This window comes from Penicillium paradoxum (genome assembly GCF_028828445.1).
Source record: "Penicillium paradoxum strain IBT 22861 chromosome Unknown utg000004l_segment0_segment0, whole genome shotgun sequence".
NCBI lineage: Eukaryota > Fungi > Ascomycota > Eurotiomycetes > Eurotiales > Aspergillaceae > Penicillium > Penicillium paradoxum.
This window is the reverse complement of record NW_026643182.1, coordinates 2,564,725-2,580,489: the sequence shown is the minus strand read 5'-3', so window position 1 is coordinate 2,580,489 and position 15,765 is coordinate 2,564,725. Positions and strand designations below refer to the sequence as shown.

The 15,765-nt window shown below is 29.2% G+C and overlaps 1 protein-coding gene across 1 annotated transcript; it reads right to left on the bottom strand.

The window, feature by feature from the left end:
• Nucleotides 1-1,797: 1,797 nt before the first annotated feature.
• Nucleotides 1,798-2,166, bottom strand: N7457_004688 (uncharacterized protein; the record flags this gene model as incomplete). Its single annotated transcript, XM_057175733.1, has 1 exon — nt 1,798-2,166. One exon carries the CDS (start codon nt 2,164-2,166, stop codon nt 1,798-1,800), a length of 369 nt encoding a protein of 122 aa, XP_057032780.1.
• Between the last annotated feature and the right edge of the window lie 13,599 nt (nt 2,167-15,765).

Here is a 15,765-nt window from a genome sequence, read left to right as displayed (position 1 = left end):
ATTACTATAGTTATTAATAAAGGACTATATTAGAAGATATACTATTTTTCTATAAAGGGTAATTCCTAGAATAGTGATTTCCTAGGACGTTATAATATTTATAAAAGATAATATTTTCCTCCCGTTTAAAAGGCTTCTTTTTCTTCTTATTTTTATCCTTACCCTTAGGTTTAGACTTATCTTTAGAGGAGGAAGTATTTCTACCCTTTTTATTATTCCTACTAGACTTCTTATCCTTATTAGAAGAGTCCTTAGTAGTTATAGTATTAGTAGATAGGGTTAATTAGGAAACGTTAAAGAAACGATTATTAGTCTCTACCTCGATAAACTTAATATATACTCTTTCTATAAAAGTCTTATCTTTTTTATTAACTCGTAGGTTCTATAAAAAGGAAAGATAATAAGGATTCTCTATAATAGCCTTTTTAAACTAATATAGCTTAATTATTTAAGAGGGCTCTTCGTCTATAGTAACAAAGTTACGAAGGGCCTCTTAAAATCTCCTTATAAAATCCGAGGGAGATCTATTCTTATACCGTAGGTTAACCCACTTTAAATAGTAGGTATAGGCTTATTAATAAGACTTTATTATATATATCTTCCGAAGCTTATTAAAAGCTTTACGTATATCCGCAATTTAAGTAATAACTAATAAAGGCTCGGGTACGAGAGTTTTCCGGATATAAATAAGGGTTCGGGTATTATAAGATTACTAGTTATTAAGCTTATTTTCGTACTTTTTCCGAAGTATCTTATTAATTTCCTTAATCTCCTTTATTCTTTCTCGGACATCCGTAGTAGTGATCGTAATATTATCGTCACGTTATACCTATGCCTCCCGTGCTTCCGCGAGTAAAGCCTATTCCACAGCCTATCGAGAGACTTCGAAGTAGTTAGGTTTACTTAGGGAGGGAATACTATAAGAGATTATCCTAGTATAGTATCTATTATTAGTAAGAAGGGCTAGATATATAGCTATCTTCTAATCTCTATAGTTAGACTATCCTTTTAGTTTCGGTACTAAATCTATATAGTCAATCTTATATCGACTAATAGCGAAGTCCCTAATATTAAAGGACTCCGATATATTGGCAGTCTATATAGGGTTCGGTAGTTAATAAGAAGGTCGAACGGCTAATAAGGTTATACGGCGGTCAATAGAAGAGTCGAACGGCCAATAAGGTCTGTTTAGCGGTTAACAGAGAAGTCGAACGGCTAATCAGATAATAGGATCCTATATTCTACCTAGGTATTCGGATACTAGAGAGAAATTGGGATAACTATATAGGGTATATTGGGTGGGTGGGTGGGGTAGGGTGTTGTTGGGGTGACTAGTGAAAAGTCTGCAAAAACACCCCATAGTGGGTCGGTGCGACGCAGCACTAGGTTCTCGTCGGAGGAATCAGAAGATGCGAAGCTTGCAGTTATATAGAGGCTCCGACAGCAAAGGACTCATAACCTGATAGAGAGATGATCCTGTACGACTACTTATAAGAAGGAGTGGACTGGAAAATCTTGTATTGTGCGTTAAGAGAGAAAGGAAGAATATGGAAAGCTAGCTAGACTAATGTACTAGGAGATCACGTGTTCGCAACAGAAATTCAATCAAAAATTGACGGCTGTTCTACCATTTTAGCACCGTAATCTTAGCTATCTTTAAAATTGGCGAGCTTTAAATTTACAAAGATACAATATTAGCCTTTCCATAATTATTCAAGAGGCTAAAATTAATCGAAGTAAAAATTATGGAGGCAATAATATTAGAGTCGTTCGGTGTTAGCCGGAGATAAGGAAGCGCTAGTAAGGATCCAAGATGTGGGTTCCCTTAGACTCCTTACAGGCTAGGAAGACCGAGTCGTCTGAGTGAACCGAGTAGTCTAGGAAGACTGAGTGGTCTAGGAAGACTGAGTGGTCTAGGAAGACTGAGTGGTCTAGGAAGACTGAGTGGTCTAGGAAGACCGAGTGGTCTGGGAAGACTGAGTAATCTAGGAAGAACGAGGGGTCTGGGAAGACTGGTTGGTCTGGGAAGACTGAGTGGTCTAGGAAGAACGAGGGGTCTGGGAAGACTGAGTAGTCTAGGAAGACCAAGTAGTCCAGGAAGACTGAATAGTCTGAGTTGAGCTTCTCCAAGGTGGAGCAAGGAGTAGTCAGGAACCAATCACACATTGGCCCTCTGATCCATTGCTACTCCTCCACTTTTGTTTTTAAACTGTACCTCGTGCGTGATTCCCCAGCTCGCTGCCAACCGCTCCTTAGAGTAATTATATTGATTTTATGATGTCCCTCCACCACGCCGTTAGTTATCGCAGTACGACTACCTAGAAAAGTACCAGTTACAGTAACCACATTATGCAGCTTTCTCGGTCTTTATTATGATCATTAGCCTCTAAGCCTAGAGCATCGTATCAGAAGCAGGACGGAAAAATAAAGAGAAAGACTTAGGCGCAAGAGAAGATTTGAAGCCGTTGATTTAACGAGTTGGCTATAAACCACGATCCACTAGAAACGGAACATCTAGCTAGCCAATGATATCTCGCATTTGCCACCCCTGTTTTGGGTTGGCAATCAGGTCTCCGTGAGTCTTCATATGTAGTCTTCCTTACGGAACACTCTTCCTTGTGGAGCCCTCTTCCATATGTAGTCTTTTTCCTTACGGAGCCCTCTTCCATCTGGAGAACTACTGCGTATGGAAATCATCTTTGGACTATTGTGATGATGGTTGCATGAAATCTCTGACTGAGGATGGGAAAACAAGGTACTTTCTGGTAAAAGTTCCGCTTTGGCCTGACGACTTCATATAGGTTGTTGCGGTGTATCGTTATCAGCCTGCTGCAGATCCTGGTCTGTCACTAGCATTGGGGCTGGATAGTAGGAGTTCTTGATAGGTCAGTCATATTTTCATCAGAGCCATAGTTTGAAACATACTAATTGCGAGCTAAGGAAAGCCCAAAATCCCGAAGTATCCGCTGATAAGATATGTACCTTGCCCGTCTCTCGGATACGAATTCCCACGCATACATCTGCGCTGCACATCCTGCTATATTCGCATGCCTTTTTCATCAGACTTGTTTTGCGACGGCATTGTTTTTGCCGCATCAACTTTCTTTTCGAAACGACATCCTTAGGCCTGGTAGCTAGGCTTCTCCAAAACCCAACTTGGGTCCAAACTTTGGACCTAAGACCCAACCCATATAGGTTTTGGGTCCGACTTCTATAACCTAACCCAACCCAAGACCCAATACTAGGTACCTATTAGGGCCCTAGGAAAACCCAATTTTGCATAAATTAGAGCTCTTAGCGTTTATAACCCTACGAAGTCATCGAAATAAAATACTATTTTTTACACTTATTTTAGTTTCCCTACTATATTCTTAATAACCTTACCTACTATAGTAGGAAATTTCAAATAATCTCTATAAAATAGAAGTGAGAAAGCCTAGTTTTAAATTATTTACTTTATAGAATTATAGATTTACTTCTTATAGTACTATTTACCTAAAATAGGAAAAATATTATTAGGAATATAGAGAAATATATATTTAACTTATATAGAAGTAGTAGTATTTTTTTAATAAGAGGAAATATAAATTTAAATATATTAATTTCTACTCTAAACTATTAATTTTCTATATAAAATAAAAGCTAGTCTTCTCTATTTAGGTATATTTATTTAGGTATATTTATCTATTTAGCTAACTTAGTAAGACTACTAAGATAAAATATATCTTACTCTATCTATACGAAATATTTTAAAGATCTTAAGAAGGAATTAGGGTAGGAATTAGGCTTTCTTAGGTTCTTTTAGGTATTTATTAGGTTCTTTTAGGTATTTATTAGGTCTAATTAGGTTCTCTTAGGTCTAATTAGGTTAGATCTATATAAATATTTATAATTTAACTAATTAATAGCTATCTTAGTATATTTCTTTTAATTTATCTTCTTTTCTCTTCTACTTAGTTAGTAATTTTATTTAAGCTAGTCTATCTAATATTATAAGTATTCCTTCTCTCTCTTATCTTTTTAGTATCTATAATCCTATTAAAAGCCCTATTATATCTTAAAGCTAGTATTCTAACTTTCTATTCTTAATTTATAATAGAGATATAAGTAATTTATCCTACTATATACTATCTAATTATCTAGTAACTCTATCTAGTAACTAGGCTATACTATCTAACTTTTATTACGATTTTCTTTAACTAGATTACCCTCTACCTTTTCCTCCCTCTCTTACCTATATTAAACTAGACCGGTAAAAAGTATTTTTTCTTTATAATATAGTAGAATATACTAAATAGATTAAGTAGTAGCTATAAACTAATTATAAGAGAAAGAGTAAGATTTATTAGGATATAGCCTACTAGTCTACTTTTTAAAGTAATTTCTACTAAGTTACTTAGAGTATAGATAGCGTACTAAAGGTTATATATAAGCGCTATAAGAAGATTCTTAAGTACCCTTATTCTATTAGACTAGGTTAAGCGGGATATTATAATATATCGACTATAGTAAAGTATCTAAAATCTATAAGCTATTAAAGGTCTATTAGGCGGAAGAATATAGATATTATAGGTTTTCTAAAAAATAGAGTATATTCTCGATAATCGCTTTATTCCTACTATACTAATATATTCTAATCTAAATAGTAATAAATATTAATTAGCGTCTTTTTCTCGTAACTAGAGTAGGAGGAAGAGATCTTATAGTTTCTTACTCTTAACTAGCTCCCCTTCTATCTTATTAAGTATCTAACCTTCCGTAGTCTTATCTATAAGGCTCGCTTTATACCCTCCCCTCTAATAATCCTATCCGTAAATATAATCCGTTAGTAACTATAAGGCCTAGTTATAAACCGCTAATAGGCTATCCTTCGGCTACTACTACTAAATTATAAGATTTCTATTATACTTAATTACTAGATTTCTCCGTTTTTATAGATATTTATAGTTATAACTAGCTATTTTATTAATATAGACTAGGTTTATTAAGAAGTTCTTCTTAGTTTTAAACTACTTTCCGGTTTATATATTAGCTTAAATCTTAGTAATATTCTTTTTAATATATTATTTAAATATAAGATAGAAGATCGGATATTTAGATTAATAACTAATAATATATCTAATAATAAGATATTAGCTAATTCCCTTTAGTAAGCTTTACCTAATAATATAAATATTATCCGAACTCCTTACTTTACTTATATTATCTAGCTTAGTCTTAATTAGCTTTTAGATCGTCTTAAGGTAGTCCTTTTAAATAATACTACTTAGACTAAATAGACCGAAAGATAATTAATATTAGCCTAGGCTAATATAAAGCGCTAGAGTTATAAGATCTCTTATATCTTAAATAAGGTCCGCTATCTTACGATATATATCTATATAAGCCTTTAACGGCGTAAGATATTTAATAGCCTCTAAATAAAGGAGCCTAAAGTTATCCTAATATAAGATATAAAGACTTAGTAGAATTTAATATATCTAATACTTCGTCGAGTAAAACGACTTTATACAGTCTTTTTATCCTTCTATATAGAGTATAACTATAAAGAAATACTACTAAATAATAAGGAATAGCGCTAAATCGACTATCTACTATATCTTACTAAGCTATTCTTTAAATATATAACTAAGATCTTAAAGACTCGGGATATAATCTTATATCTTATATTTAAAATTTATAATATATTATTCGAGTATCTTAAAAAGTTAATAAAGTAGCTCTAGCGGAAGCGGGTTCTATAGAAAAAGTATATACTTAGGTCTTTTAAAGCTAGCCGATTAAAGCTAGATAAGTACTACTCGTAGATAGATAAGGTTAGAGGATATATCTATACGATTAGTACTATACTAGCTCCTAATAATCGGTTCTAATTCTTCCTCTTAGACGATTAGGATAAATTATAGCGGGATAAATATCGGAGCGCCTTCTAAGTAGCTCTTACTCCTTACTAAGAGTATCTATCGAATACCCTAAGTGTAATAGGCTCTTATACTATACCGAGGCTAAATTCGAGGCTTAGTAAGATATTAAGTAGATATAAATTATAGATAAAGCTAGTTAGAGATAAAGCGATATAATACCTTAATAGTAATATATTTAAATTTAAATTATAATTTATCTATATATAATACTAACTACGCTTTAGATCCTATTAATACTAAGCCTCTTTAATTCTAGAAAAAGTATTAAGGTCGTTTTCCTACTATCGCTATATTTATATAAGATATTCTCTTAATTCTAGTAACTAGTATTAGAGTTAAGCGACTTTTTAATACTACTTAGGATATCTACTATTATTACCGCGGTTATATAAAGTCCGAAATAATTAAGGAGCTAATAATATTTCTTTATACTTTAAGGTTCGATCTTAAAAAGCGGGAGGTAAAAGAGCTTAAAAGATTCTTTTCTCTTAATAAGATTAAAGTAATAAAAGAAAAAAAGGATAATAGGCTTAATAATATTAAGATAGATCTTATTAGTAATACTAAAGAGCTAGATAATAGGTCTTATAACCTAATAGACGTTAATAAGGTTAATAAGGCCTAGGATAAGGAAGATAAGGATAGGCTAGTATTACTAGAGACTAATACCTAAATACGGGTCTTAGGGAGAAAGCGGAAATATAGAGAGGATAATATATTTAAGTATTATTAGGATTATTTATAAATAATCTATTCTTTAAGAAATCGGAGTACGGATTATAGTTTTATATATAAATTTAAAATATAATATTATATTAATCTAGCTATAAGGTCGAAATTCGAGATAAAAGTTAAAAGTAAAATATATAAAATTATAGCTCTAAAATATATAAGTTATATAGCTATAGAATCTTAGTATATTTATTATATTTATTACCTAATTAGGTACCTAGGGGTTAGATTAGGTTATCTAGTATAACCTAAAACCTAGCTTAGGTCTAAGGTTTAGCCCTAAAACCCAACCTAAAGTTAGGTTAGGTTAGGTTGGGTCCGGGTCTAATTAGGTTCTAGAGAAGTCTAATTCGGAGGGGTCTCCTCTATCTAAGAGAAAGGGAGCCTAAGGTAGAATAGTATAATAAAGAAATACCGTAATAACTATCCCCCCTTCTCTATAAAACCTATCCCGGGGTTTTAGGTTAAATAAAGGGAAGTATAAGTTATAAGGTAAGAAGGGTTCCTATCGAGTTTATCCTTTTCTCTATCTTTTAGAGCCTCGTTAGTATAGCCGTAATAGTAGCTAACGGACGGGATACTAGCGATCTAGTACCGGAACTAGAACTAGTTTAGTGCTTAGGCTACTTACATTCTAACTTAAAGTCCTTTAATACTACTAAAGGGGAGGTTTTCTCTATCTCTTACCGGTATAATATAATCGTATTTATCCTTTATAAGCGATATTATATAGATAAGAAGATTTATAATATAATACGTTTTTAGGCTTTTATTATAATAGATCCGTACTTATCCTATATAGATATCTATTAGTATAATAAGGGATACTAAGAATCTTTCTACTACTTTAAAATTTTTAAAGATTCTCCTAAATAATAAAATAGAGTTATTAGAATAGATCTATATAGAAGTCGCTAAAAATTCGTATAATTTAGTATAGGCGTTTAACGCGGTAGTTATTAGTTACTATTTATATTAGAATTTAGTAGGTATAAAAAAGATATAAGCTATAAGTATTTTATAGCTATTTTATTAATAATTTACTTTCTAATAATAGTCTAGCTATTTTAGGTAAGTTATAATAAATTTATAAATAGTTATTAGGCGGATATATAGACTATATTTAATAGTCGTAGTTTAACTTAGTTAGATTAGGGTAGACTTTTAAGTCTACTCCCTAGGGATATAGGATATACTTACTAGACTATTACGAAATAGAGATATTTAGAGTCCGTTTCTAATACTTTTATAGCTATATTTAGGGAAGCTATAGGAACGATCCTATTTAATACTTTTAGGATTAATAAATATATAAGATTTATAACTTATTCTCCTTAATAAAGAGAAGATACTATATATATAGTTCCTTCCTTATAATAAAGGTAGTCTAAAATAAAAGAGGAACTTATTTTAATTTTCTAACTATAATCCTTCTTTCTTTACGTTATTTCGTTATTATTTACGCGTAGTCCCTTATATATTTCGTAGGTAATCCCCTTATATCTTATTATCTTATTTTTTATAAGTTCTATTTATTTTTATATAAACCTTTTTTTATTATAGTATAAGATCGTAGCCGCGGTCGCGATTATAGTTATAGTTATAGTTAGGGTTATAGTATAAATCCTATTAATAACCTACTTATAGACTAATCTATATTTTTATCTTTTTTAGCTACTTCTAAAGTAGTATCTAAGGTTTATAACCCTTCTAATATTAATCCGCTATTAACTCCTCCTTATATAGGTCCTATTAGAACTACTTATTATATTCGAAACTCTAATTCTTCTATATACCTAAAACGAAATTATCTTATCCGATATCGCCTAAATTAGTACGTTATCTATTTATATAGAGCTAAGAAAAAGTAGGTTACTAATAAACTTCTTAAGATTAAGTATAAATCTAAGACTATTAGTTCTATCTTTTACTAGTATTATATAGAGAAATAATAGGTATATAACTTAGTATAGATTCGTTCGCCTTTTTTATTAGTATTAGACCCTAATTATATAGGTTCCGAGTAATATTATTAGTAATACTATAAATCTAATCTTAATTATTAAATAGTCTACCTAATTTTTCGAAAAGCTAAAAGATTACCTTAACTATATAGAATAGGATAGGGTTAATAAATCCTAGTTTTTCTATAGGTCTACTATCTAGGCTACTATTAAAAGTAGGATCTATAGATTAATCTCTAACTTTTTAGCGTTAATCCGTAGTTACCGAGCTACTTATAGTTTCCCTCTATTTTAAAAAAGGACTCCTATCGTAAGTATTATTTTCTCCTTTTTAGGTATATTTCTCTAACGAATTAGTAGGATATCGCTAATACTTATAAATAATTCCTCTTTTCTTAAGATCTAACCTTTTTACCTTATCTTAGTCTTTTAGCTAGACTAGCTAAACGGAAGGCCTATAATATTTCTATTTACTACTTTATCCGCTATAAAGATTTAGATTATACCTCGTAGAATACCGCGAAATATTTATTTATTAGGGATCTAATAATAGCGATTATTATAAGTAGTTAAGATACTAATATAAGCCCTATACTTTCCCTTAGTATCTAGGCTAGCTTTCCGATCGTACTAGATAGGCTATAAGTTCGTTATATATTTAGCGTAGTTTCTAGAATTATTCTATTTTCTTATTTTTAAAGTTTATTTCTTCTATAATATCTTAGAGATATTTCGTTAGTAAAATAGGTTCGTTTCGATCTAGATTTATTATCTTCTTTTTATTAATAGAGTATTAATTTTAACTATATACTTTAAGCTTCCTTCTTCTTTTCCTTAAGTTTTCTAAAGGACTTAATAGCTTTTTTTATATTTCCTATATTTTCTTCTAGGATCTATTAGTTATATTTAGTAGACTAACCCTTTTATTTACTAAGAAGTATCTCTTTTTATTAAATAGCCTTTTATCTTTAATATTTTTAATTTCCTATTTATTAGACTTTTTAAGTTCTAGTATTAGTAAGGTTTCGGACTTTTCTTTTTTCTATAGTTCTAGAAGAGAGATATAGAATATATTATATATCTTATTATATTAGTTTAGGAGACTTAACTAGTACGCTTAAGATCTAATAGGGTTTAGGATTTATAATAGTTTAATATATCTTAGGACTAGTTTCTTAGTATAGACTTTAAACTTTAGATTTCTTATTAATAACCCTACTAAATCGTCTTTTTTAAATACTATAAGTTTATAAATAGAGTTAAATCGTTTTATAAATAATTTAGAAGCTTTTCGCTATCGTTCTATTATATCTTCCTATAACTATTTTAGAATCTCGATTCTTTTAGTTACGGCTAGGATCTCCTTTTTATATATTTCGTCCTCGGAATATATATAAAAGTTAGGCTTATAGCTTATAAGAGCTATAAATAGAGAGTAGCTTATAGTTATATTTAGTAAGTTATTATAGGTATATTATACTATTAGTAGTAGTTTTAATTATATAAATTACTCTATATTAATAAAATATCTAAGATAATATTCTAGCGTTTAATTTATACGCTTAATTTAACTATCTATTTAGGGGTAAAATATAGTAGAAAAGTATAGTTTTATCTTATTTTCGTAATATAGTTAAGACTAAAATTTACTAGTAAATATAGAGTCTCGATTAGATATAATACCCTATAAGGGTCTATAGCGAAGTTCTATCTCTATATAGAAAAACTCTATAAGCTTAGAGGCGTTAATTAATATAGAAACGGTAAAAAATAGGGCCTATTTCGTTATCCTATTAATAATAATAAAGATACTATCTACTATATTATTTTTATAAATTATAGATAGTAATCTTATAATAAAATCTATCGATAATTTAGTGAAAGGTTAAGTAGGAATCGGTAGTATTCTAAGTACGCTATATAGTTAATACCTTAAAGCTACGTTTCCTTAATATACTATATATTTAGAGATGTATTCCGCGATATCTTAGTATATATTTTACTAGTAGAAATATCTTTATAGTAATATTAATATTCTATATTTACTAAAATATCCCGCTAAGATATTATTATAATAAAGACTAAGGAGTCTTTTCCTTAAGTTCTCCCCTATAGGGATATAAAGTCTTTCTTTATACCTTATAATACTATCTAGATCGACGCTTTAGTCTTTATTACTTAGTTTCGACTAGGAAATAGTAAGTTTTTAGCGGTATATCTTAGGATCGCTATCCTAGATTTTCTCGATTAGGTTTTATAGGTCTAGTTATACTTCCTATATATATATAGATTAGTTTCGGTATATATACTTAACTATTTTATAAGGTATCCGTTAGTCGCGATCTAACTCTTTCTATTAGTCTAGTTAGCTACTTCTATATTAGCTTTATCGTTATTTATATTAGTCCGTTCTAGATTAAACTAGGATTTACTAATATATAAATCACGAATACTTAGTGATTCGGTTATAATAATACTCTATTTTAATAATATTCTAGTAATAATTCTATTATATAATAGTCTAAGTAGATCTTCTACTAAAACCTCCTTTAGTTTTAGATTTACTTTTTAGGATAATATATCTATAAGATTTATTTTTCTTAGTCTATATTTAATAAAAAAGTTATATAAGGATAGAAATATATACTATCTCGTTTATTTTCTATTTAGCTTCGGCTACTTTATAAAAGTCTATAAATTTATATAATTAAATAGAACTTCTATAGGTTAGATACTTCCTTCTAAATAGTATCGTTAATATTTAAATAAATAAATAATAGCGAATAGTTCTTAATCTAGGGTAGAATAGTTAAGTTTAGCCTTACTAAACTTTTAGGACTAAAAGACTATAAGGTACTATTTTCTATCTTTATCCTTCTAGAATATAATCCCTTCTATAGCTTTATTAGAAATATTAGTTTCTAATTATATATCCCTTTCTAAGATAAAATAGTATAGTAGTATTAGTAACTAAAATACTATAATTAGATAGTAAAACGTAAGTCTTTTATAGACTTTAAGCTAGACTTATCCGGATTTTCTTCTATTTTTTAACCTTTTTAGTAAGGAAATTAATAGAAGTATAATCTATAAAAACTACGGTATAAACTATTAGTAAAAGTTATAGAATCTAATAAATACTTAGATATTATAATAGCTTTTAGGGAGTTCTTAGTTCCTAATAGATTCTACTTTTCGGGGGTCTATAGAGATACCTTTTAAACCTATTATAAATTCTAGGAACTCTATCTTTTCCTAATAGAATATATACTTTAAGGCCTTTATATATAGGCTAGCTCTTCTAAGGTTTTTAAGGACTTTTCGGAGATATTTTATATAAGATTCCTTTATTAAAGAAAATATTAGTATATTATTAAGATATACTATATAGATTATATTAAAGTAATCTCTTAGTATATTATAGATATAACTTTAGAATATAGTAAGGGTATTAGTTAGTCTAAACGGTATAACTATATATTTATAATACCTATATTAAGTACGAAATATAGTCTTCTACTTATCTCTTTCTTTAATATAAATTTAGTAATATATATTTTAAATATCGACTTTACTAAACTATTTAGCTCCTATTAATTAGTCTAGAATTTCTAAGATAAATAGTAATAGGTATCGGTTTTTAACTAAGATTTTATTTAGTCCCTAATAGTCTATATAGAGGCGTAATTTACTATTCTTTTTTAGAATAAAGAGGATTAATACTCCTATAGGACTTTTAGATAGTTAGATTTATCTATTTTCTAAATTCTTATTAATATATTCCTAAAGTTCTTTTAGTTCTTTTTAAGATAAGAAATAGATTAGTCTATAAGAGAGATTTTCTTCCGGTAATATATTAATAATATAGTCTATAACCTTATTTAAAGAAAGGGTTTATATATTTTTTATAGAGAAGACGTTATAGAATTCTTTTAGTTCTAAAGGTAAATTAGGATATTCTTCTATATCCTTATCCTCTTTATATAAAAGCTATACTTCTTCGGGTATTTTTACTATAATATAGATATATATATAGTTCCTATACTTTTTTATAAACTAGTATAGGGTTATAGCTTTATAGTTTAGGGTATTAAACTACTATTTTTAGTTTAGTAGAGAGAGATTAATTTTTTAGTTAATTAAGATTATTATAAATAGTAGTACTAGACTATCTAAAATCCTTAGATTTCTATCGATAGTAATATAATATTATATAAATATTCTAGTAATTCCTTTACTATCTATAATAATTATAAGGATATTCTATACTCTATATATAGTTACTTCTTTATATCCTACTACTTTAATAATAGAAAGTATAAGTTTCGCTTTTTAAAGTTTTTAAGTTTTTATAAACTTATAACTAATAAGACTAACTTCTATATAACTATTTAGATCTATATAGGTTTTAATTTTTTCTACTAAGATCGGAGTATAGAAGTATATTATCGTTCTAATCTAAGGGGTTAGAGTAAGGAAATCTACTTTAATCTACTCTTATTTCCTTATTATTTTATTAAGGATCCTTTTACTTTTATTAGTTACGCTTTTATTTTCTTTATTAGGGAGTTATTTAGATATTTATTTAAAAGGTAATCCTAACTTTAGTAAGTATAATAGGTAAGTTTCTTTTCTATCTTTTTATTAATAGGGTTTCTATATCTTTTTAATCTTAAGTCCTTTAGATTTCTTTTTTCGGAGGAGTTTTCGTTTTTATTATATTTTTCGAATTTTCTCTTTTTCTTTTTTATATCTAGATCTCTTTACCCTAATTTAGTCGCTTTTCGTTTAGATTTCGTTTTCTAGTTTTAAAGCTCCTAAAATTTTAATATAATAAAGACTATCTTTTTTTAAATTTTTAGAAGAGTTAGGTTATATTTATAGATATAGGTTTAAAGTCTATAATTAAGTTTTAAGAAAAAGATAAGAGCTTTTTATTTCTTACTTTACTTTAGGAAATATTTTTCTAAGAGATTTAACTTATAGTAAAAGTCTCTTAGGTCTTAATCGTTTTATTAGATTATCCTTTATATTTAGTTAGTAATAGTAGCTTATATATTTATAGAATTTTTTATTAAGGATAGAGTCTATTCCTTAAAGTAAGCTTATAAATCTTATACGATTTAGCTTAGAGTTAAAGATATTTCGTTTAGGTAATTATATTAGAGTTATTAGTAGTTCTTATTTATATAGGATAGAGTACTAAAAATCTTTTATTTTTTAGTACTATATTTTTTACTCGCTTCTTTAAATTCTAGATATAGCCTAAATAACTAGTCTTCTCTTTCTTAGATTAAGAATTCTTCTATAAAGTTAGAGTTCTTAAAATAGATTTTCTAACTACGTAGGTTTAGTAAATTACTACGAATCCGGCTATAATACGTAGGTATTTCGGCTACTCTTTTAAGCTATTTAATCCTTATTATAAGGGCTTAGAAGGTTTCTTTCTTAAGGATTACTTAAGAATTATCCTTATTTCGCTAAGGATTTAGGGTAGTTTTAGAGGGTTATTAGTTATCTCTACTAGTAGTCATAGGTACTTCCGAGAGTCCTAATAAAGATTAGGTCTCTCCCTCCTCTATCTCGTAGATAGTAGGGTTTTCTTATTATTACGACCCTCTACTAGGAGAGTGCCTTATAGACTGAATCCCGCCTAGTCCTATGACCTAGAACCCGTGACCTAGTAGGGGTAGCACGACCCCCCGCTAGAGACTACACTAGGAAGACTAAGTCCTACCGGGTTAGGTGACCTAGTCCTATAACCCGCTAAAGGTTATCTATATAGAGACTACTAGGGGAACTTAGCTCTTTAGCGATTAGTTTATAAATATATTAGTACCCTACTATTCCTTCACTCTAGTTCTATATTACCTACTAGGACCCGCTAGCACGCTAGTCCTAATATTCTAATCGCTAAATCTTAATTAAACTAGACCGTTAGAATACGTAATATCGACGACTCGACGTACGAGCGACCGCCTAAGGGGAGCCTTAGCCCTAATCGCGGAAACGAACGACGTCCCGGGACCCCTATAACCCCTACTAGAAGAGGTAGAGATATAGGGAGTCGACGATAACCCTTAGGGAGGAAACCCGCCGGATCTAATAACCCCGACTAAGATAGATAAGAAGGTAGAACTCTAAGAGTTAGAGACCCTTAAAAGACGTCTAGCTCTAGTAAAGGAGAAAAATAGGATCCGCTCGGAGCTATAGGATAAAGAAGAAAACGTAGTAATCCTATAGGTAAATATATAAGGATCTAGGATCTATTAGGGTTCGCTAGATAGCGCTACTAATTAAACTATCTATTAACTACCTAATATTACCTATACGAACTTAATTATATTATAAGGAAGTACTAAAGGCTATCTATTCTATTAGAAGAAAGTAAAGGAACTATATATACCTTATAATATAATAACTTATAAAGCTAAGAGTTTAGGCGAATATAATCTCTTTAAATCGAATTAAGAAGCCTTCTAGAATAGATACCCTAATTAGTTCGCTAGTAATATATATAAAATAGACTAAGTAACTAAATTCTTAGCGCTAAAGGTTAATATAATATAGATAGAATACTATAGGAATAATCTAGATATAACGTTTACCTAGTTAATCTTTAAAATATAGATACTCGCTTAGATTACTAACTTTATTAAGATATAGTAAGAAGCTAAATATAACTAGTAGTAGATAATATAAGCTAAGTACTAAGATATATACTAATATACCTTAAAGCTTACTAGACTCTATAACCGCCTAAAAGATACGCTAACTAGATAGATAAGAATCGACTATTTAGAGATAGGTATCGTTAAGGAGATATAAGACGAAATAAAGAGATTTATAGCCTTAGCTATAGATTAATAGGATAACTAAGTAACCTTCTATAACTAAATTAAGAAAGTAATACTAAGTAGGATATTATATCTTAAGAAGACTAGAAAGATAATACCGAGAAATACTATAGACTTATAAGGATCTAGTAAAAGACCCTTTAAGAAAAATAGCGCCTTCTCTATATAATAAGCTATAACTACTATAAAAAGTAGAAAAACTACTATAGGGTCTAAATAAGACTAGAGCGGAGATAGTAAATTCTATAACTTCTATAGTAAGCTAGGCTACTATATAAAGGACTACTA